At 39.7% G+C, this 25,002-nt stretch overlaps 1 protein-coding gene across 2 annotated transcripts in view; it reads left to right on the top strand.

Annotated features, from left to right (window-relative positions):
- Positions 1–16,164: 16,164 nt before the first annotated feature.
- The window catches only part of DARS1 (aspartyl-tRNA synthetase 1), a 62,027-nt gene continuing 53,189 nt past the window's right edge, over positions 16,165–25,002 (top strand). The window contains exons 1-3 of one of the 2 annotated variants that reach the window (XM_019661348.1): positions 16,165–16,426; positions 18,365–18,422; positions 21,406–21,498. In XM_019661348.1, the coding sequence (XP_019516893.1) occupies positions 16,361–16,426; positions 18,365–18,422; positions 21,406–21,498 (217 nt within the window). In that variant the 5' untranslated portion in view covers positions 16,165–16,360. The remainder of the gene's footprint in view (positions 16,427–18,364; positions 18,423–21,405; positions 21,499–25,002) is intronic. The other variant, XM_019661349.1, reaches the window with a different exon arrangement.

Genomic DNA, 25,002 nt, shown 5'->3' with positions numbered 1-25,002 from the left:
TTCTGGTCCCTGCCTGCCTGTTACTCTGCTGCCCTCTGTGGTAGCTGCGGGAGGAGGAACCTGGGGAAGCCCGGCAAATGCTCTAGTCTACCCTGAATGATGAATACAGAAAGAGTCAAGCATTTAGACTTTGCTAACATTAGGCTTTTCTAAATGTAGGTGGTAGCATGGGACACAGCCCTAAATTAGTATAAATGAATGAGGCGATGAAAGTCTTAAAGGACTTTCTTAACTAAAGTAAGAGGATCAAGAAACATAAGTGAAAGAAACTAAACTCACCAGAGTCACTGTAGTATTAACCTGATAAACTTGAGGCATTATTTATGGGAGGCAGTATATTGCAGCGGCTAAGTGAATTGCTCTGGAATCTAATGCTTGGGTTCTGATGGTGATTCTACCACTTGCTGTTGCACTTTGCACAAGTTACTTCACCTCTCTGTGCCTTGGTTTTCTCATCTGTAAAATGGGAATAATAATAGTACCTAGCTCAAAAAGTTGTTCTAAAGATTAAATATATTAGTAAACATATTACACTTAAAACAGCGCCTGGTACATCATTAAGCATTGAAAAGTGTTCATCAGTATTATCAGCCATTTTCATAAACACTAATGGGTGAGCTATTTTGTCCATAGAGCCAAAAGGAGATTGTGAAAATCCAAAAAAGTAACATAATTCCTTACAGAGGTCTGGGGGTGGTAAGGTAAGCAAGCAAGGGAAGTTGGTGCAAGACCTTTAAAAACAAGATGGGGTCAGCAGAGTGGCTCGTTGGTTAAGAGCTGGCTTGGGAGCATGAGCTCTGAGCAGCAGGGCCGCAGGTTCGGATCCCACATGGGCCAGTGACACTGCACCTTCTACACCTAAGATGGTGAACCTGGAGCTGGACTTGACCTGGAGCTGGGCTGCCTGAGTCACCGGCAACGGTGTAGGCTGCAGTGGGGCTGCAGTGGGCTGCTGTAAGCTACCGTGAGTGGCCATCCAATGGCCGGTGACCAATCTGCCTCAGCCGGGAAGAGCGCAATAATCACAATACCAACATAAGTCAGTGAAGTGACGTCCTCCACAGTTAGACTGAAGAACAAAAGGACAGCAACTTGTCTGTTCCCCTTCCCCAATTCCCCAATGCTGTTCCCTCCCCCAATTCCCCAATTAAAAAAAAAATCTTAAAAAGTAAATAAATAAAATAAAAAAACAACAACAAGATGAATGGAGCCCCAGTGGTCCAGTTAGGTATTGCTGCATTACAAGCCACCTCAAAATGTAGTGGCTTAAACTAGCGGCAATGTATTTCTCTTCTTTCTATGGGTTGATCAGGAAGTGCTATTTCAGAGTGTTGGCTAGGGTCCTGAGTTGGCTGCAACATCCAAAATGGCTTCATTTGCATCCCAGCTGGGATTTCATCTGGGACTTTTAGTCAATGTCTTTGGCTTTCCTCTATGAGACTTCTTCATATGGCTTCTTGGGCCTCCTCACAGCTTGGCAGCTGATTCCAAGAAAGAACATTCCAAGGAATGAAGAGAGAAGGGGCTGATTTCTTGAGGCCCAACCTCGGAAGCTGCACAGCATCACTTCTGCTGCATCCTATTGCTCAAAATATATCTATTCCAAGGCCTCTGCGGATGCTCAGGTCCCTTGTAAAATAATGGTGTAGTATTTGCATATAACCTATGCATACCCTCCTGTATACTTTACATCGTCTCTAGATTACTTATAATACCTAATAAAATGTAAATGCTGTGCAAATAGTTGTTATACTGTATTGTTTAGGGAATAATGACAAGAAAAAGTCAGTTCATGTTCAGTACAGACACAACCATAGTAGGCCCAACTATATAGTACATGTCAGTAACAACATAACTTTTTTTTCTTCAAATATTTTTGACCCACAGTTAGCTGAATCCATGGATGTGGAAGCCAAGGATATGGAGAGCTGACTGTAGATTAGCCAGTCTAGATTTAAAGGGAATGAAAATAAATTGTACTTCTTAATGAGGGATTAGCACAGTTACATTGCAAAAGAACATATAGGATGGAAGATGTTGTTGCTGCCATCTTTAGAAACATGATCTACCACAGCTTAGGAATAGTGAGGAACTAGATTTTCTTAATAACGTTTGGATTGAGTGACTCAATCTGAGTTTGGTCATAGAGTTACCTACTAAAATGAAAACATAAATGGAATTAAGTGTTTTAATATAGCACAACTTGCATATATATGATTTAAATAGGGTTATTTTTCAGAATATGTAGAATAGTTCTTTTGAGTCTAAAGTCATATTCAGAAACATTAATGAGAATAAAGGACATTAGGTTAGAAAAAATTATTATTAGTGAAGAGCATTTCTTAAAGTAAAAACTTTTCCTAAAAGGAAAGGTAAATGACAAAACCACGTACTCCCTGCATAGTGACAATGGAGAGTTTATAGTGAAAAACTAAAGTGAACAAAGTTAAAGTGAACAAAGCAGAAAATAACAAAAGAGCATCTGAATAATGAACAGAAAAAGTCAGACAAGAGGCCCATGAGAGTTCTGTAATCGCTATTATTGAGAGTTTGATTTTTCCCCGCCTCCTGGCTCATACACAATTCTTCTAAAAGTGTGATATACTTTTTCATTTGCTTTGTATTTTACATTTTGATTTATTGGGGGAAGGAGATTTAAAGGCCTTTGTAGAATTTCTGGATATGGCTACAGTCGTATACAGAATTACAAAATAAGATTAGAGACAACCTAGCCAAGTGAATTATTATTTATCCTGAACTCTCCAGTTCCCCACAATTGTAGAAAGTCTGATCTTTGAGATAAGTTAGAGATGGATAATGTTAAAAAGGCAATAGTAGAAAGATTTGGGTAGATTTTTCAATGTTGGGAAGAAGAGAAAGCAATAAGAAATGACACCAAGATTTGGGGCCTAGATCATAAATGAATGGTTATGTTTCCTAGAGTGATTAAGAAGGTAAGTAGAAGGGAAAGTAAATTGTGTATTGCAGGGAAGATTACAAAAACAAGTTTGTGACTGAAAGACTATTTTAAGGCAAAGTAACAGCTAGTTGGCATTTTCATAACATACTGATATCCCCGGCTTATTTTATTTGGGAGAGGGGCCCCACTCATTCTCCTTTTATGAGACTATAACTTTTTATTATTCATTTTACTGTTTGTCATTTATTGAGTTGTTTCTACCCAGTGTGTTTACAAGTCACATAAATTACTGAAGACAATCAAATGTAAAGAAACACGGCTTGGAAATGCAACTTGAAAATGTCATTAGTATCTAGTGGCAGCTGCACAATGAATGTAAAGCAATTGGAAGCGTCTTTGATAGAAGGCAAATGAAAAACAAGGGAAATGAGTATCTAGATGCCTCAATGGAAAACTCTTTTTTTTGTAATAGAAGGTGGTTTTAAATGGGCCGGCAGGGAAAAAGGATAAGTTGTCTAAGTGAGAAACTAGACAATCCATCAAGAACAGAATGCAGAGAGGAGGAAGAGGTGAAGTTCACATGGGAACAGGATATAAAATTGATGACAATGGGCCTTCATAGAAGATGAAGAGCAACATAACAATGTGTGCTATGTATTATTTGCATGAACTCCACAGAACTTGGCACTGTCTACATTTTCTGCATCACATCATAAACCAGGAAATAAGAAAAAAAGGGTTTCAAGCAGCCGAAATAGGGGTTGGAGTATTCAATAACACTCAAGGGAATCCCCAGATCTTTGCTTTACAAATAATTCCAATAAGTTTAGCTACTATCTCTTTTTCCAAACCCATTTAAAATGGGATTCAGATTCAACATTTTCATGTTATCTACTATAATAATAGGTCACATTTGTTGAGCATTAACTGTGCATCAAGCACTATTCTAAATTCAATCTGGATGGACTTATTGATCAACATAGCAACCTAAAAGATAAGGACTAAGATTATCCCCATTTTACAGATGAGGAGATTGAAACAGAGAGATTTTAGAAAGTACCCAAAAACACCCAGCTAGGAGGTAGTAGAGTTTAGATATGAACACAGGCTAGTCTGGTTTCTACATTCTTTTTTTTTTTTTTAAAGATTTTTTTATTGAGGAATTGGGGGGATGGGAACAGTGCTGGGGAATTGAGGGAAGGGGAAGAGACAAGTTGCCATCATCTTGTTCTTCAGTCTAGTTGTGGAAGACGTTGCTTCACTGGCCCAAGTTGGCACCATCATTGCGCTCTTCCCGGGCAAGGCAGATCAGTCGCCGGCCTCTGGATGGCCGCTCACTGCGGCTGCTGGCGCTGGCTGCTGGCCGCTGGCTACACACGGTAGCCCATGGCAACCCACTGCCACAGGGGCTGCAGCCTACACCGTCGCCGGCGACTCACGGCAGCCCAGCTCCAGGTTGAGCTGTTGTTCAATCCTAGCTGTAGAGGGCAGTGTCCCTGGCCCTCATATGTGGGATCCAAACCGGGGCCCTCTGGCATCCCAAGCCAGTTCTTAACCATCGCGCCACTCGGCCAGCCCTGGTTTCTACATTCTTAACAACTAGGCCAGCCCTTCTCAAACTTGAGTGTGTACCAGAATCATCTAAAGGGCTTTTAAAACAGAGAGTGCTGAGCGCCACCTTCAGAGTTTCTGACTCAGTTGGTCTGGGATGGAACTAGACTTTACATTTCTAATAAGTTTACAGGTATATTAGTTTGCTAGGGCTGCCATAACAAAGTACCACAGAATAGGTGGCTTAACCAACAGAAATTTATTTCCTCACAGTTCTGGATTTAAAGTCTGAGATCAAGGTGTAGGCAGGGTTGGTTTCTTTTGAGGCCTCTCTCCTTGGCTTGCAAATGGTTGGTTTCTCCACATCTTCCCATGGTCATCTTTCTGTGTGTGTCTATGTCCTAATCTCCTCTTCTTATAAGGACACCAGTCATACTGGATTACAGCCCATGCTACTGACCTCATTTTAACTTTATTATCTCTTTAAAGACCCATCTCCAAATACAGTCACATTCTGAAGTACCGGGATTTAGGCTTCAACATATGATTTGGGCAGAGGAAAGAGACCCAATTCAGCCCATAGCAGTAGGTGATGCTAATGTTGGTACTGTTCATCCAGGGACCACAATTTCAGAACTACTGAACTAGGCAATAATATGTACCCTGGGCTGTCCTGGGTGGCTTTTTGTGTGTTTTCTCATTTCAATTATTATCTCATTTAATCCTCACATGAGAAAAATACCATTATGTTCATTTTCTTAAAAAAATTAAAAAGCAGAGATGTTAAATAACTTTCCTTAATTCACACAGATGGTGTCGTAGACATTGTTGCGTGAACTATTATTACTACTATGATCTGTTTCTACTCAAAGCACTTTTGAGGCTAAATCTATGGGTTTTCCACACCAAGCAACTCCCCAACTCCCTGCAGACACCAACTGGGTGTTCTGCAATTCAAATTAATACTGACATTGACTGCCTGGTGTGAGCACAGACCCCATGGAGTTAAGGCTCAGCCCAACAAGACTGACAACTTCAGAGGCCAGCTGAAATTAGTGGGTTCCTATCCTAGACTTCTGTCTGACTTGGCTACAAATCAGGGCTTCCCATGGCCCCCTCCTCAGTTTTGATAATTTGCTATAAAAGTTCACAGAGCTCAGGCAAGCATTTTACTTACTATTACTATTTTATCATAAATGATATTATAAACAATACATCTCAGGCATAGGAGCTTCTGTCCCCATGGAGTTTGGGGTGAACCACCCTCCTGGCACATGGATATGTTAACCAACCCAGAAGCTGTCATTCAGGTTTTTTGAGGAGGTTCCACTCTGTAGGCATGGTTGATTAAATCATTGGCCATTGGTGATTAACTCAATCCTCAGCCCGTCTTCCCTCCCCTGAGGTCAGGGAGAATTCTAACCCTCTAATCACTGGTTGGTTCCTCTGGAAACCAGCCTCCACTGGAGGCATCACATCCAGTCATGACAACATCAGAGAATGAAAGGCCCCTTATCTTCTTGTTCTTCTCTCTTCAACACAGAAACCTGTCCTCAAAACCCCTCCATGAAACATTCACTCACATCTTTTTGGCTAGAAATAGATTATATGCCTTTGTCTGAACCAGTCACTGGGATGTGTTGAGAGTATTGCCTTCATGGGAGCACATGGATGCATAGGAGCGAGGTGGATACCTAAATAAAATCAGATTCTGTTAGGAAGAAGGGGAGAATGGAGGCTGAGAGAGAGCTGTGATATTGTGATGTAATAAGAAATATATATTTGTTTTTCATCTCTGGTTCCTGGCAGAGAGCTTTTAAAACCCAGGTAATTTCCTGATAGGGGTCATAGGAGTGTCTTTTGTGTCTCATAACAAGCCCCTTTCAACCATACCTGAGTTCATGTTAATGAGATGATTGGTGACTTTGAAAGCTTCCAATGGGGGGTGGTTGCCATCTTGTTACCAAGCTGAGGCTGAAACCTGCAGAGCTGAGAGAAAGAACTGCTCAGTCCTTGATGACATTGCTGAATGACTGAACTCTCCGTTTCTCTAAACTCCATACTATTTGAGCAATAAGTCTGAAACAGTCTGAGCCAGGGTTTTTCTTCCCTGCAGCCAAAGAGGCATCCTACCTGACTGAGCTGGTAAATAGGGGTGCTAAGATTTTAATTACATGCACACACGAGAGAAGTAATAGCTGAAAGAAAGATAGCAAAGCTAGAGCCAGAGTAAATTTTCAGTATAAGAACTCGAAAAATTTGGCAGTTCACAAAAGGACAAATACTGTATGATTCTGCTTACATGAAATATCCAGAGTAGTCAAAATCATGAAAATAGAGAGTAGAATGATGGTTGCCAGGGGCTGAGGTAGGAGGAAATGGTGAATTTTTATTTATTTATTTTTTTATAAGTATAGAGCTTTGGTTTTGCTCGATAAAGAATTCTCCAGATCTGTTATGCAACAATGTCAATGTAGTTAACACTGTTGAACAATATACTTTAAAAAGGTTAAGAGGATAAATTTTATATTATGTGGGATTTTTAAAAATCACAATTTAAAAAAGTAGCATGGCAAGCTGAAGTCATTTAGGCCCCACACTTCAGAGGCCCAGAAGACATTACGCTATTACATAGAACATTGACCTTGTTCCTCTCACTTTAAAGCATTTACACTGGTATTCCCATCAATGAAAACACATCCAGTCTAAGAGAAAGCTTATTAAGAGTTTATCTGAGCCAAACTGACGACAATTGCCAGGAAGTAAAGTCTCAACGAATTGAGAAAATGCTCCGGAAAATGGCCATTTTGCAACTTATTTTATACATTAGAATCAAAGGAGGAAAGTTACATGAAATCCATTCGTTGTAGATTAAGGGGGTGGGAGAAAGCAAAGTGGGGAAATCTCTGGAATTGGAGAAAAAGCAAAATGGAGAGACACACACTTCTTTTACATTGGAGGGTACAGGCTAGTTAATAGCATTTTACAGCACATAGAGACAGAATTTGGGGAACAAGATAACAATGAGAGATTTTGTAGTTTCCTGCTCTGATGTGGCAGGTTGTGTCCCCTGGGGGGCCCAGAAAAAGGGATTGCTCTGACCTTCCAAAAGGGTTTGTTATCTTAGATGCAAAAGGACAACAGATAGGCTCACTCAAGGTAACAATTGACCTTTGTCAAGGAAGCTATAGGCCAAGGATGTGACTTCCCGCCATGGCTCACCTTAGTTAGAAATTTTTCTGTTCATGCCATCCTATGTGGTTATTTTCAGTCTCCTGAATTTTCTGTCCACACTCCTGCCTGTAATGCTCTTTCCCCAGGTTAGAGAGACATGGCCACATCTCTCACTGCTTTCAAATCTTCAAATGTCACTTTCTCAGGGAGGCCTATCCTCAGCACCATTTTTAATATTGCAACCCACCCCACTCTCCTGCCCCCCAGCACTCCTCATTTCTCTTATCTTTCTCCACTTTTTCTTTCTTTCTGATGATCACTTTCTAACATGCTAAACAATTTACTTATAATGTTTATTATTTATTGTCTGCCTCCTCCTCTAAACTATAAGATCCATAAGAGCAGAGAACTTTATCTACTTTGTTCCCTGATGTATCCCAAATGCCTAGACTAATGTCTGTTACACAGTTGGCACTCAAATAAATATTTGCCAAAAGAATGAATGAGCATTGGTGTTCATCATGGTAACCACAGGTCATCTCCTAAAAACTTTGTATATGTTGACATTATAAAATGAAACATGAAAAGTGACTTCTGTGCAAAGATGGCAAATCCAGTTTTGCTCCTGCCCCTGAGTCTATGAAAACTACAATCAAGAGGACGGGAGAACAGAAGGGGAGACAACACCTCCAATACGTGGGAAGCTGGAGAGCAGAGAGACTAATGGTAACCAGCTTTGCAGACTGAAAAGCTGAATCCTAAGACAGTAGTTGGGAAAGCTGAGAATCAACCTAATTTATACCATGGAAACCTCAGAAGACTCAGGACAAGCAGCACCAAGTACCTCTGGAAATGCAGGTGGGAAGTGAGTTACAATAAATATTAAGGGAAAGCGACATGAGAAGTCTGATCCCTATATCTCTCCCTACTCCATGCTTTTGACAAGAGTCCTCTCCTACCCTGACATGATGTATTCTACGAAGACGGAGAAAGAGTGGTTCTTGGACTTTTACTGGGTACTATATCAAAACTAGGGGGATTCAGTGACTAAATGCATGTTGAATGATGAATAATCCCAGAACACTGGCAGATCTTTACTCTTCAGGCAGGAGATTAAAAGAGTTTTTTCCTGAACAATTTGACCAGCCAAGGGAAAAGATCTAAATTTACTGATATCAGGGGTTATCCATCAAATGGCCCAACCAAATCATCTTATAGGTAAACTCAAAATTGACAGATCCCACGCAAGTGCTAAGAGCTTCTAATTAGCTTTCTAGTCCCCACTTTTAACATAAGCAGACAATCAAGGATTCTCTCTCTCTCTCTCTCTCTCTCACACACACACACACACACACACACACACACACAATGTTAAATTTTGTTTACAGGAAATATAAATAAATAAATAAATAAAGATTAATCAGACAACTGAAGTGCGTCTGTAACATGGAAGATAGAGATCAAAAGCAAACAAACAAAAAGCAACTTGTAAGAAATGGGCTATGCAGAAAGAATACTTTAAAAATTACCCGCCACCCAAAATCACCTTATTAATATGCTCAGAAAGATAAGATATTGTGTTCATGTAAAAAGATCAGAATGGCCGGCCGAGTGGCGCGATGGTTAAGAACTGGCTTGGGATGCCAGAGGGCCCCAGTTCGGATCCCACATATGAGGGCCAGTGACACTGCCCTCCACAGCTAAGATGCTGAACAACAGCTCAACCTGGAGCTGGGCTGCTGTGAGTCACCAGCGAAGGCGTAGGCTGCAGCCCCTGCTGCACTGGGTTGCCATGGGCTACTGTGTGTAGCCAGCAGCCAGCATGAGCGGCCAGCAGCCGCAGTGAGTGGCCATCCAGAAGCCGGCAACTGATCTGCCTCTCCCGGGAAGAGCGCAATGATGGTGCCAACTTGGGCCAGTGAAGCAACGTCCTCCACAACTAGACTGAAGAACAAAAGGACAGCAACTTGTCTGTTCCCCTTCCCCCAATTCCCCAGCACTGTTCCCTTCCCCCCAATACCCCAATAAAAATAAAAATCTTTAAAAAAAATCAGAATGATATTCTTTTAAAGGACCATTCAAAGAACAGAAAAGTGCTTTGGGAAATTATAAACATAATGGCAGAAATGAGATAATTCCAATTGAAAGATTAGAAGATAAAGGTGAAGAAATCTTCCAAAAGCAGTTCAAAAGGCAAGGAGATGGAAAATGGAGATAAATAATAAGAATACTAGCAGTCCACCTCAGAAAGGCCAATATTTAAATATTAAAAATTCAAGGGCCGGCCAAGTGGCGCATGTGGCAAGCCACAATGAGCGGGCCCGTCCAGAAGCTGGCGACTGATCTGCCTCTCCAGGGAAGAGTGCAATGATGGTGCCAACTTGGGCCAGTGAAGCAACGTCCTCCACAACTAGACTGAAGAACAAAACGACAGCAACTTGTCTGTTCCCCTTCCCCCAAATCCCCAGTGCTGTTCCCCTCCCCCAATTCCCCAATAAAAAAATCTTAAAAAAAAAAAAAAGAATTCAAGAAAGAGAACAGAGGAATTCAGAAAGGGAGAGAAACATCAAAGAAAAATTTCAAGAAAATGCCCCAGAACTAATTAACGAGTTTCCAGATGGAAAGGCCCTTATCCAGTACAATGGTGAATTTAGACCCCACAGATGGTAAACACTGTGAACTTTCAGAGAGTTAGGAACAAAGAGAAGGACTATTGGTAACTTACTTAGCAGATATACTGCAAAATCCTTTTTTCCGGGGTCGGGGTGGGGGAGAACAATACATGAAGTAGTCTCCCTTAACTACCAGTGATATGTTCCAAGATCCCCAGTGGATGCCTGAAACTGAGGATAGTACTGAACTGTATATATATAAATATACATATATACTGTTTTTCCTATACATACATACCTATGATGAAGTTTAACTTATAAATTAGGTACAATAATAGATTAACAACAGTAACCAATAATAAAATAGGACAATTATAACAATATACTGTAATAAAAGTTATGTGAATGTGGTCTCTCTCTCAAAATATCTTACTGTGCTGTACTCACCCTTCTTGTGATAATGTAAGAGGATACAATGCCTACATGGTGAGATAAAATGAGGTGAATGACGTAGGCACTGTGACGTATCGTTAGGCTACTACTGTATGTCAGAAGGAGGATTATTTACTTGCAGTAAGTGGCTAGGTGTCACTTATTTCAGAGAATCCCTTGCTGAAGTCTTCCTATAGGCTCAGTGTTTTCAGGAGCAAACACATCACCATCAATCGAAACACATTTTCTGTTAATGTCTTCCACCCACAAATGTAATGCCTTTTCCATCTTAACTAAGCATTTATCATGCACTGTGACCCTAACTTTTTCAGTTTGAGGTGAGAAACCAAAACAAGCAATACTAGCACAAATTTCTTTTTCCTTCTTCACAATTTCACAGATAGAAGATTAGTTCTTACGAAAAATCTTAGCAAACTCAGCAAATGATTTTTTTTCCTTTCCTTTTTAAGTTGATTTTTTTTTCTTTCATTTCACTTACAGAAAGCAGTTCACAGCTTCTTTGTGGAATATTTGAATTGCCAGCATCACTACTTTTCACTTTGGGGCCATTAGTAAGTAAAATAAAAGTTACTTGACCACAAGTGCTGCAATACCTCAACACCAAGATGGCTACTGACTACCATGCTGGGAGCACATATGGTATGGAGACACTGGACCAAGGGCTGAGTGAAGTCCTGGACAGTATGCTTGGAGGTTTCATCATGCTACTTAGAATAGTGTACAATTGAAAACCTATGAAGTGTTTATTTCTGGAATTTTCCATTAAATATTTTCAGATTGTGGCTGACAGTGGGTAACAGAAACCACATAAGGTGAAATGGTGAATAAGGGGGGACTACTGTAAAAGGACTAGGAATCATAATGTTGTTTCAAACCTCTTACCAACAACACCTAGACCTGGTCCTTGGGTCATTTTCCTATAGTCATTTTCCTGGTCCCTAAATGTATAGTTTGGAATGGACATATTTGGTCACTGGCAGAATCCCACTTGGTTGCTGTCAAAACAGGAACACACAACACAAGTGAGAGCGAGCTCAAGCTCTGATTGATTCAATCAGTAAAAACACAACAAGCCACTTTCAGATTTAGATAGTTTGTTATTTTTTTAGGCAATGAAAAGAATAAGCGAAAGATACTAGCTCTTGGTAATCCTTGTCCTACACAGCAAAAAGGACATTGAAACAAAAGGGACCGAATAACTGCAATGTGAGTTATGAGCCACGCTGTTGCTGAAGAGCCACTTCTAGACTCCAGCTATGCAGTTTTATACTGTGTAGCTCCATTGGTGGGGGCGGGGTGACAGAAAGTCCCATACCTTATCATACAGTCTCCCAGGGGAGATAGGGAAGCCCGTGGGAGATGGCCTCTCATCCTGTTCTGTTTCAGGAGGATCACAAGACTTCTTTCCAAGACTCAGATTAGCTGGAGTTCAAGCCAGCTATTGCCTACATTTGCTTATTTGGATACCTGCAAGGTGGTCAGATGACAAGGTGGAGCTGCTCCCTACAGTTCTTTGGCCTGTGGGATGAGGCTGTCATATTGCAAAAAGCTACGAGTAACTGGAAACCTCTAGATTTGCTTCTCCAGTCACCAGCTAGGATAGTAAATCATAAACAATGTCACATCCCCATGGGGAATGGCAGAGATTAGTGCAACCCTTAAAGACCTGAATATAGAAATCTTCACCAGCCTGGCTTCTACAAAAGCCAGGTTCAGGACGTTAGCAGTAGACTACTGCAAATTCAACCAAGGTGTAGCCTCAGTTGCAGCTGTGATCACTTTACTAGAGCAGATTCACAAGAACTCAGGCACATGTTCTGTGGCCATTGGTCTGGAAAATTCTTCTTTTCCATCGCCATCAGGAAAGAGGACCAGAAGCAAGAGTATATATGTATTTATAGTCTCCCCCCAAGGCTATGTCCTAAATAAAAATAATCTATCAAGGCAAGGGGATCAGAGTAATTAAGGAGTGAATGTAGAGGCCCCGGGCAAAAGAAAGATGTAACGAGATTCCTACCCTAGCAAAGAGACAATATATGGGATTTGTACTCAGATTTCTGACCATCAGTTCATACATAGGACTATATCTAATTGAGGAAATAAAAGCTTTTTAAAAAAAACCCCCAAGATGGAGCAGCTTCACAGACCCTGTCTATGTTGGAATCTCATGAGTATGACAGAATGTTTTACTGATAATAGTCAACGCTGCTCCCTAAGAGATGAGTAAATTATCCCACCTTGCTGAACTTAGGAATGACCATGTGACTTATCTGACCAATGAAATAGAAGCAGAATGTGCAATGCGTCACCACTAGGCAGCCATTTTAAGAGCTAGGTTCTCTTTTCCCTGCCTCTGTGATGATGAAAGCATGCATCTATAAACCTAGGTCCCCGAGTGACCATGTGAGCACAGCCCCTTTGCTAACCTGTTGTAGATATAACATGAGCAAGAAATAGGTTTTAAGTTGCTGAGATGTGGGGATTAGTTTGTTACCACAGCATAGCCAAGCAACCCTGACCACATAAAAGGAGGCACTCCCCTACAGCCTGCTCATCATTCCAAAAGCCCAGAAATCTGCTTGGCCTTTGGACATTTGTAGTTGCTGTTCCAGGATCCATTTCCCATTCCCAAAGCTTCTGACAGGGGTTTCCACGTGATTCCAGTAAAATTAACTCTACTGCAACCTCCAGGGGGCATGTTGCCTAGGTTAAGCTAATTAGAACATTCAATTTCCCTGGCCATGGTGACTGGGTCAGCAGTGGACATGTACCTTTGGCTGGTCCAAAGTGAATCTTATGACTCTTGCTGGGAATGCACATATTTACCAATATTACTACAATTTTCACATTTCTTTATCATCAGTTACATGCTATCTTATTAACTGGACTTTGTATTATTGAGTACAGGATTCATGATTTACCTTTTCCTTGCCAGAACCTGGCATAATGGTTGGCACAGTATAGGTATTCATAAATAATCACTGATCAATTAAATGGGGAATAAAATTTAACTCCTTTTCTTCAAACTTCCCTCCTCAAATTTCAGGGTGACCTATCCGTCTGGAAACCACATTCAACTATTTGTACCTCTGTCCTTTCCTCCATCCTGATGTAAGGATAAATAAATTTGCCCCACATTGGTCTGACTTACAAAAAAATTACAAGTAAAAAATGTCCTCATTTGCCTGTGATGTGTTATGGTGCTTGTATGGCTACTCAGGGCAGATCTCTTCTAGACTCCCTTCTGCTGAGCAGCATCAGCACCAAAACGCCCACACTGAGTGAAGCAACTATCTGTCTCTTTGTGACTGTGCCAGACTAGCCACGTGCTACTAGAGGAGTCTCACTTCCATGACTAACTCATGATCTCTTACCAAATGGGTCCTTACAATGTCCAGAAATAGTACCAAATAACCTCCAGGACCATTTTAACATTTCCCATTCTCCTCAAATTGCCAATCTCCTTTCTCTCCCCCACTCATCTAATCCCCAACCCCACAATTCATAAGTTAGCCTCTTCCTCTAGAGAAGACAGAAGTCATCGAACGGAAGTGCTTGCATTTTCCTGAAACCAAACATCTACAACTATCTTAGCCTCCTCTCCTCCAGTTGTGACAGAGGAACTGATCCAACTCCCCTTGTTCCAAACCGTATGCTTTGAATACTAACTCTCATTTTCAAAATCTTACACTATCTCTCAATCCTGCTCGGTCTTGCATACTCGTGTTCATCTTTTTTCATGAATCCTTCCCATTAGTTTAAATGTACTCAAGTCTCTCTCTTAAAAAAAAAGTTTCTCTTGACTTATTCCCCATGAGCTACCACCTACACATTTCCTTCCCCTCACGTCTAATCTCTCATTGTCTCCCGAAGACAGAAAAGGCAGTGAGGAGTAGTGGTTAGGAATATGGATTCTGGCACCACACCACCTGAATTGAAACGTACCATTTAATGGTTCTGAGACCATTAAATGGTGAATTACTTAGCCTGTCTATGCCTCAATTTCCCATATGTAAAAAAGATTATATCATCTCTCTGATAATGTTTAAGAATTAAATGAGTTAATATATGTAAAACACTGACAACAGTGCTTAGCATACAATAAGCACTACATAAAGGTTTGCTATAATCACTTCTACCTCCATTTCTTCACTGTCACTCATTTCTCATCCTATTCTGACACATCACTTTACCATAAACAGTGTTAATTAAGAACACCAATGACCTCTTTGGTGCTAAACCCAACAAATATTTTTCAGTTATTATCTTGAGGTCTAGGCAGCTGTTGACCATGTTAACACTCTTCTTGGAATATTCTCTTTCCTGGTCCAGAGCTTGAATTACCACCCACCTGCCAGTGTCTTATCCATCTTTATTTGTAACCAAGAGTTCCTCTACTCTCCAGACCTCAAGAGGTCAGTCTCCGGCCTGGACATCTCCCCTTGAGTGTCTCAAAGGTATCTTATATGCACCACATCCAAAACTGAGTCATGTCTTTCTCTCCCAACCCCTTCTGCCTCGAATATTCTTTCAGCCCCTCTTCACCTGGCTGACCCCTGCTACTTTAGAATTTAGTTTAAGTATTACTTCCTCAGGGAAGCCTGAGGTGAATACCATCAAATAAACTTGCCTAGCTTCTGGTACCTTGACTTCACACCTGCAGTCAGTAAGTTACTCAAGGTCAGGCACCATGCTGACTTCTCACTGTTGTATCCCAGGACCCGAATGAGGTAGCCTCCAGAGCCCTTTCATTTGCACTGGGGTCTATCTGCATCCCTTAGCTCAAGTATTAACTGGGCTACTTTGTTTGTGCCAGGCTAAGACACTACTAAGAGTTAAAACTTGACAGTGCAAAGAAGTCTAGCAGGGGAATAGTATTTAACCAAGCCCCCAAGTTACTTTCAATTGCAATAAAAGGCTCATGAATGACAATTTTTTTTAAAGCCTATCTTGGGGAGAGTCATCCATTAGACAACCACTACTATGCCACTATGCTCTGCCTCTAACAATGCAACAGGTCCAGGCAATCAGTACAGTTGTGTGTGGGGAGGTTGCCATTATGTTTACACCTCACTTGTCACGTGTGATTGGTACCCTGTCCCTACCTTAGCAAACCAGCTGCCTATACAGCCCAGCCCTCTGGGTCCCAATTCTCAAAGCAGCAGCTACACTACCGCAGGGAAAGTGAGGGCGGGCAAGTCCAAGGGAGTAAAAGCAGCGGCCTGAGCCTAACGACGCCTGCGGCTGAAAAGAGAACACAGCAGAAGTTGTCGCTGGGACAGAGCTGAAAAGCGGTGGCGTTCCACAGCGCGCCAACTGGTCCCCTGACACCCTGCCCTTCAGAGCCAGTTCCGCAAGGCTACGGCAAATTCCCGGGACTTCCCTCCAACTCCGGCTAAGCACTTGTAGGGGCGGGGCTAGAAGAACAGACCGCGGCGCCCGGCCGCCCGTCTCGCCGCGCCCCGGGATCTCGAGAGAGCTGCGGTCTCGCGATCTTTCCGGAGCCGACCCTCCACGCGGAGTCGAAGCGCGTGTGCGGTGCCTGTAGTGCCGGGAGGGCGGAGACTGTGCGGGAGCGAGAAGACCCTTGGCCTACCCTACGGAAGCCTGCGGGGGAGGGTGCTGACCGCTGCCCCGTCCCGTTGTCCCGATGCCGAGCGCTAACGCCAGCCGCAAGCCTCAGGAGAAGCCGCGGGAGGTCATGGACGCGGCGGAAGTGGGTTTCCACCTTCCTCGGGCCTGGGAGGACAGACAGACGTTGGGACGGAACGCGCTGAGGGAGGGAGTAGGGTGAGCGGGGCCCTGGCCTCGGGGTCCCTAGCTGCACTTTTCCGGCATGGCCGCAGAGCGCTCACGGCGTCTCCAGAGCACTTGCCCGAGCAGCGTGGCCAGACCCACTCCGGATCGCATTTCTTACAGGGCGCCCGAAAAAGGCCTGGCTTACAAGAAGCGTGCCCCGGGATGGGGTGGACGTGAAGCACGCCCTCCCCCGGAAGTAGGAGCGGCGGGGCCGCGCTTAGGCCGCCCTGGGTTAGGCACGTCCTGCACGTCGTCCACCACCGCCACCTCCACCCCACCCCCGCCCCGGGAACTTTTAATGCCCTCTACTAATCGATTCTTAGCCCTCGTGTTCTTAATGTTTTTGCAAGTAATGACAGTACTTCATAAAACGATTGCCAGTATGTTTAATGACCGTTTTCCGTGTGACGGGTTTAAAGACCACTTGTCACTTTTATTTTCTTTCTCCAAATGACACAGTGAGGTAGGTAGGTAGAGAAGTTTGCAGAGAATGCATTTGAGATGAGGTGACCCAGATCACGTGGGTAATTTATAACACCCCGTGGTCTCTCAGTGCGTTTCAGAAATCAAAAGTTTGAAGCCATCCTACAAGTTACGTGTGCTGCAGTAAAATTGAACCTTAATCGCTCCCGGGTCTTAATTTCTCTCCTGTGGAATTATGAATTTGTGATAAAACTACATAAGGAATAGGTCATTTTAAGAATATTAGGTAGAATAATGGTTGCTGAAATAAGAGCAGTAACCCGTTTACACTGCCCTAATGCTATATTGTGTAACTAATCTCTCTATTAGGGATGGGGTTATTTTTGTCTTTAAGGTATATTTTTATTATTAGCCCCACCCCACCCCCGAAAAAAAAAGTGCAGTAAGCATCTAACAAGTTGCCTGGTTTGTTTTGGTGTAAACACAAAATCCAGTAGATAGATGTAGAGTGACAGAAGCTAATTGTTTCATACATATCTTAAATTACCTTGTAAAACCTAAGGAAACTATTTTGTGTAGTCTTGATCTGATTAATTATATAAACTACCAGTACACCATTGCAGAAAATGTAGGTCTAGATATAAGGAAGACATTGTGGCAGTTATGTCATTTTACAGCTAGAAGGATCTTAAGAGATCATTTTAGAGGCAAAGTGAGATTAAAATAAAAGGCCACTTACCTATTTAATAAGTATAGTATGCTAATAATAGTCTTGATCCTAAGCCCAGTTTTCTGTTTCTGACTTTAAATCTGCAACAAGAAATTTGATACTGTCCAACCACTTGGAAATTGGTATGCTGAAGCTGATGTTCAGGAACAGGAAATTGGTGAATTTTTTTATGATGTTTTCCAAAAGGAAAGTTGTAGTTTGCTTGAATCCAACATCTCCAATTTATTACAAAAACTGTGGACTGCTGGTGCTCAGAAAGCTTATCCAAAAATGTTCGTTCTCTTTGAACATCTCTTCCTGTAATAGGAAGTTAATAAAATTGTGGTGCTTCATCCTACTTCCTTCACAGAGGAAATTTATATCCTTGCTTTGAAGTAGTTTATTCTCATTTTGAAGAACATAGTTATGGTGTGTTGTACATTGTAAAATTTATCTGAGAGTGCTATTATGTATGGTATGTCCATCCAAGAGTGATGATCTTCAAAACAAACTAACCAGAAGTTGGGTGCTTATTCTTTTTCTATAGAATACATATGTAAATGATATGACAGATTTCCTCATTTTAAAACTACTGACTCTGAATTAATAAAATGGTCCTGAAAGTTAAAACGAATTAATTTTTATATTCTGTTATTTATGTTTGTGTTTACAATGTTATTAGAGTTTAAATAAAAACTCATAATGCAAAAACATTTTTTGTAGGATTATGCTAAAGAGAGGTATGGAGTATCTTCAATGATACAGTCACAAGAAAAACCAGGTTAGTAGCTAGCTATGTGATAATAAAGTTTTTTTCTAATTCCAGAAGTCTTCATGAAGTTTTAATTAAGGTTGGCATAACTCTGAAAAGCTTAAATGATATTGAAAACCTGAGCAGATGCCATAGCACTACATAAACTGTCAGTTTAGGGTCCCTGATCTAGAAAAGGCAGAAAATCCATTAAATGAATATATTTTAAGTGTTAAATTATATTAAAAAGATAATCCTAAGTGATTAGGTAAAATATTTAACTAAAATTTAATTCTAGCCCAACAGGTAAAAGAAGAATGGTTAAAAATAAGTGCCTTCATCATATGCAACCTTTCTGCATGCTTTATGAAGCTGCCTTCTTTTCTTTTCCCCCCTTGACTTTATTATATTTCTTTGAAATTGATTTGTCACGTTAATTGTTTCTCTCAGACCTGTAGGTTTTCTACTTGTAAACATTTGCCTGCCTTTTGTTTTTATTTTATATATGTAATTTCAACAGATTATCATACTGAGCTATTTAACAATCATTTTTCTTTTGGTAGACACCTCAAGTTATATCTTTAAATCTTTGGTACAACCACAGACCTTTAAGTTCTGGTCCATTGGAAGTACTTAAGAAATTCTAATTTACAAGCCTGCCTGTGAATTTTAATTAGCTTTGGAAATAACATACCTCCAGGTCCATTTTGTTATTTTGGATTCGATTTATTGCATGATCACAAAATTACTTTCCAAATTTTTTTATAAATTGTGCAATAAAAGACCAAAATAATTGGGTAAAAATAAACTATTTCCAAAAGATAAAGATGGTGAAGTAAAATAATTGAGTATAAAATGGGATCAGAGCAATATAGCAATAATAGTTTGGAGATGACATTCCCTTGTTAAGGCAAGCAGGAGGGTTTATTTGAAACTTTGTTTTTAGCTTAAGTATCTTCCTGAACTGGGCTTCCTTGAGCTCTCATACAAAAAAGTTCACTGGAGTTTCAATCTCTTCCATAAGCCTCAGTTATCCCTTGCCATAATGAATCTGTTCCCATTTGGAAAATCTAAACTGTCTTCCACTTACAAACTCTCCCCACCAGCTGGAAAGGTAAACTATGTATGTAATCCAATTACAGTAACATTCTGCCTTTGGTTTTACCTCTGCTAAAATCCTAATACTTCGAACAACATACTTTCCTTTTTCATTTGCTTCCACTTCTCCAAATGTCTTCATTCTAATGCCAGTGACTTAAAAGCATGGAGGAGGCAGTAGTTTTTCAAACTGAAACCTTACTGCCACTGATCATTGTCTCAGCCCGTCATACTGGTGGGAATGTGTCATGTGCCTCAAGTATTTGTAGATAGATACCTTAAAGGCTGAGAGCACCTGTGCTAATTATTTGGAATACCACATGAAAGAAGGGCCATTACTCTTTTTCAAAGTACTGTTAAAAATTACCCTAATCATGACATTTATTTGTAAGTCTTCTGTTACATTTATGTTAATTATGTTTCATTTGGTTTTGAGTTTTGATTGTCTTCTTAGTAAGTTGTTTCCTTTTTCAATTTTGGCATTTTCAAATCTGTCTTAAAATTTTTATGCTGTTTTATCAGTATTTTCTTGTTCACACTTTCTTTTGCCTGCGTTTACACAGCAGACTTCAAAGTTGACTTAACTTATAAAGTCCATTGGCATTGTTTTGTAGAAGTTCTCTTGTGATGCCCAATAGTTTAAAAATTCCTCATTCATTCTCTCCTTTTGCGGATGAGAACCATGGTATGGTATTCTCCTGTAAATCAAATTTTCCCTGAGGTGCATCCTTGCTTCAAGAGACAAATTATATATACATTCAGACAAAGTAGGTAAATATAATTTGATTTCATTATAATATCCCCCCAAAGATATTTTCAATATTGTAATAACTAGGTTTGACTGCATGAGATTTTAACAAATTTGTTAGATAACATAACCCTTGAAATAGAGATCTTTTATTATTCTCGATGTCATGTCTATTACTATGTTTTTAATTAATTTTTTTTCTTTAATCAAATTACTGCATATTTAAAATGATAAAATCATTTCTGGATCGTGATTGCCTCGTATCACTGTCTTCACATAATAGTTGTTTTGTCAGTTTTCCTGTCTGGGGGACTTTCGACGGATGTTGTACTTTGTTATTAGTATTGGGGCGTAATTGTTGGAGCTCACTTACAGCCAGAGGGCAATTTATTGGCTTGTATAACTATAGGAAACAAAGTGAGATGGCATAAGGCATGATTGGACCTAGCTTCAAGGCTTTCTGTCTTCAGTTCTGGACTCTGCTTCCTTTAGGTTTTTGGCTTCATTCTGTCATCCTACAAACTCAGGAAGTGGGGACAGATGGTAGCTGTAGCCCAGGAAGGGAGCTTCATTTCAGTGTCTATATATTAAGTCCCACAGAAGGACTTCGATTAGCTCAGTTTGAGTAACATGCCTTTTCTCTGGATGAGTCTTTGTATCCTAGGGAATGGGATACTCTGACTATCCAGGCCTGGTAGAGAATCCTCCCCTGTGGGCTAGCTGACTTATATACTATGACAGGAGAGCTAAAATACCATGTTCACTTAGGCAAAGGCAGGTGAAGATAGATGTATGTGGCCTTATAAGCCATTGAAGTGTTCAGCAGATTTGCATTTTTAAACTCTTTGACCCCAATGTGGACTGAACTAGGGGATCCAGGGGATTGCCAGTTAGAAAGTTATTAATATAATTTAGGCAAGAGATAATAATACTTTGGTTTCAGATAGTGGCAGTGAAGGTAAAAGAATTGGATAGATTTTAGAGATAATATTTAGAAAGTACAATTCACAAAACTTGAGGCAAATTGCATATGGAGGTTGATTAAAAAAAAAGGTGTCTGAGATTGAAAATTATTTAACATAATACCAAGTACTTATGCTGGCTGTCAAATCAAAATTATCTCTATAAATTCTGAATTATAAAAATTGTTTCACTTATTTGCTGCAGATCGAGTGTTGGTTCGGGTTAGCGATTTGACAGTACAAAAAGCTGATGAAGTTGTTTGGGTGCGTGCAAGGGTTCATACAAGCAGAGCTAAAGGTAAGATTGATTTAATGACTAAAGCCCTTTTTGGAAGGATTCTGAATTCTTTGTTTTATATGTATTTCACAGACCAAAGTAAATTTTCAAAAACGCCCATTTTCTTTCTTAAATCACTGTAAAGTGATTCCATGGTTAATTCATTTTGGGTTCTTATAAGATGTCCTTAAATATGATTTGATCTTAAAGACACAGATGAAATCTAAGACTTTAAGGTACTGTTCTAGCTTTTCTCAATAATTTTAATTTTTTGAAATGTGTGTTTTTGAGAAGCTTTTCATTTGTTAATATTTTTATATTTATAATATTTAGATAGGGAGAAAGGTAGAAGGAGAGATGAGGCTAAGACTGGGTTCTCCAATACGGTAGCCACTGGCTACATGTAGTTATTTAAATTTAAATTAAAATTCAATAGATCAGTTACTAGCTGAATTTTGAGTGCTTAATAACTGCAGTGGCTAGTGGCTCCTGTATTGGACAGACAGCACAAATACAGAATACTTTCATCATTGTAGAAACTTCTTTTGGACAGTACTCAGAATTTAGCATTAACAACAGAGAAGAAAAACGGGTAATTTAGACAAACCTTTGTTCCTTATAGAAAATTGTCCTAGTTAGTGTTCAGAATTATCTAAAAATATTAATGACATATTAGTTTACAACTTTATGCTTTACACTCACTTTTTCACATTTGATCATTCCTACAAATTTGTGAAGTAGGAAGAACAGGCATTGCTATTCCACTTTGTAAATGAGGAGAGTGGGGTTCAGAATCATAAAACTACTTGCCCAAGTTCTTATAATAACGGGTGGAATATGAACAAAATCCAGAAACTTTCTAAGACACCTTCTGTGTCCCTAATAGAGTTAATTGCTTCTACAGTATTTAATATGGTCTATGTTACAGCATTTCTTATATTTTGTGTTTTAAAATAATTACAGAATTAATATAGGCCCGTTATTTTTTAAATCCTAACATTTTATACATATACCTCACTCTCGGGATTACTACTATTAAGAGTTTGTCTATTTTTCCAGTATTGTTCCCTAAGTAATGAATACTAATGGGCTTTGAGACGAATACTGGTAGAGTTTTTAACTTTTTAAAAAATGTTGATTTGCCTTCCTGAAAGATTTGGCCATTTACTTCATCAACAGATAAATCACATTGTATTGTAATCCTTCATTTACTTGTCTTTCTCCCATTAGTCTGGGGCCTTTGTTCTGTCCAAAGTGGGTACTTTGTTTCCTAAACATAGTTATTTAGCAAATTAAAAAATAAAATGCATGCTACGTATAAGGGTTGAACCAAGAATACTTGTCTTCACACCCATCCCCCAAATGGAATAATTTGAGTATCAGTAAGGATAGCTGCAGTGAATTGAAACATATCAGATGTTTAAATCCATAAGTTTATAATAATGCTAAGACAGACAGAAAATCTAGTTGGTCACTCAGCTCATTATTTTGAAAACTGGTAAATAAAGAAAGTATCATTTCTGTATGAATTGTTGTGTATCACTGGCTAACCAAATGATAGATGTGGGGAAGTGTGTCTCTTTTTATTTTTTTATGATTTTACTTTTCAAGGAAATGTCTCTTTAAAAAAGGATTCCAGCTAATAAAATGAAAAACAATATTATAACATCACCAGTTTGCCCTAGTAAATTATCTAGGCATTGATCATCAGTGATTGCTAACAACATAGTAGGGCAACAACCAGAAATATTTTATATCTGTTCATGAAAGAACACACCATCATCCAATAAAGTAGTCTTGCGTAAAAAATTATACCTGAATCTTATTAACCCTTTGGATCTAACCTACCAACTTATAGGAAAAACATAGGACAAGGGAACATGTTCAATGCCAATGGGTATGCAATCAGCAAAAATTACTGGTCAGAAACAACCTGGTCTCTTCAAATAAATTGGAAAGGGAGGGATTAAAACAGACTTAAGATATCGCTGAAGTAATCACTTCTTTGGATCGTAATTTAAGGATACAGTAAATAAAAGGATGCTTGAGACTCTGAAATTTGAACATTGACTGAATATTTGACGTTAAAAAACTGTTCATTTCTTAGTTGAGATAATAGTACTTCAGTAACATTACTTTTAAAAAAGATCTTATTTCTTAGGGATCCATACTTAATTATGTATGGATGAAATAATATAGCTGGGGTTTGCTTCAGAATAGTACAGGAATTGAGGATAAGTGGATTGGGGTAAAACTGAGACAAGAATGGCCATGAGTTGATAATTATTGAAGTACATGATGATTGTAAATAGACATTAGTATAATTTACAAATAATGATCATTTTGTCCTTTTCTATCAAATTTTCTCATTTCTTGTTTCTCTTTTCTCATTTCTTGTTTCTCTTTGCAATAATTAGATTCTTTCAGTACTGCGGGGATTCCGTAGTGCAGCGTTTTTCACACAGCAGAGATTGAAGCTCTTGAGTTATTTCATGACTTTAGGTATTCTGCATAAAATGTCATTAGAAAACAATGCTAGAGTTTAAAAAGTAGATTAAAAGTTTTCTTCTAGTCTAAGTTTTCTCTTATCAGAAATAGATATTAAATTTTACCAGACCTTTTACCAGCAACTTTTTCCCTAAAAATATAATTGTGTTGAGTGTATTTATGTACAGGTTCATTATACTGTTTGTTCTCTCTGCTTTTATGTTTGGAATTTTCCATATAATAAAAAATTAAAAATACAGTTGATACTCATTATTCATGGATTATGTATTTATAACTTCACTTACTTGCTAAAATGTATTTGTAACCCCAAAATCAATTAGTACCGTGCTTTCACTGCCATTCACAGACATGTCAGACAATGCACATGTACACTAGTGGCAGAAAATTTGAGTTGCCCAGTGCACACCTTGACAGCTGAGGTTAAAAACCATGAAGCTCTGCCCTCTTGTATCAGTTCTTATAAACAGGTGCCCTTTTCACAATCTGTCTAATGCCACGTTCTTCAGTTTTGAGCTTTTTGTTGGTTTTTGGCTGTTTAAAATGGCCCCCAAGCATAGTGCTGAAGTGTTTTCTAGTGTTCCTAAGAGCAAGAAGTCTGTAATATGCCTTATGGAGAAAATACATGTGTTAGGTAAGCTTCTATTCTACAAGCATAAGGTATAGTGCTGTTGGCTATATGTTCTTTGTTTTTTGTTTAAGATTTTATTGGGCAATTGGGGGAGGGGAACAGAAAAGTTTCTGTCCTTTTGTTCTTCAGTCTAATTGTGGAGGACGTTGCTTCACTGTCCTATGTTGGTATTATCATTGCGCTCTTCCCGGGTGAGGCAGATTGGTTGCTGGCCACTGGATGGCCGCTCACAGCAGCTCTTGACAGCTGATGTCAGCTGCCGGTCGCCCACAGTAGCTTATGGGAGCCCACTGCAGCTCCACTGCAGCATACGACTTTGCCGGTGACTCATGGCAGCCCAGCTCCAGATCGAGCTGTTGTTCACCATCTTAGCTGTAGAGGGCACAGCA

This window comes from Hipposideros armiger, unplaced genomic scaffold (assembly GCF_001890085.2).
Source record: "Hipposideros armiger isolate ML-2016 unplaced genomic scaffold, ASM189008v1 scaffold_345, whole genome shotgun sequence".
In the NCBI taxonomy this organism is placed as follows: Eukaryota; Metazoa; Chordata; class Mammalia; order Chiroptera; family Hipposideridae; genus Hipposideros; species Hipposideros armiger.
Note: the sequence above shows the minus strand (reverse complement) of the source record. Positions and strands in the feature narration are given on the sequence as shown.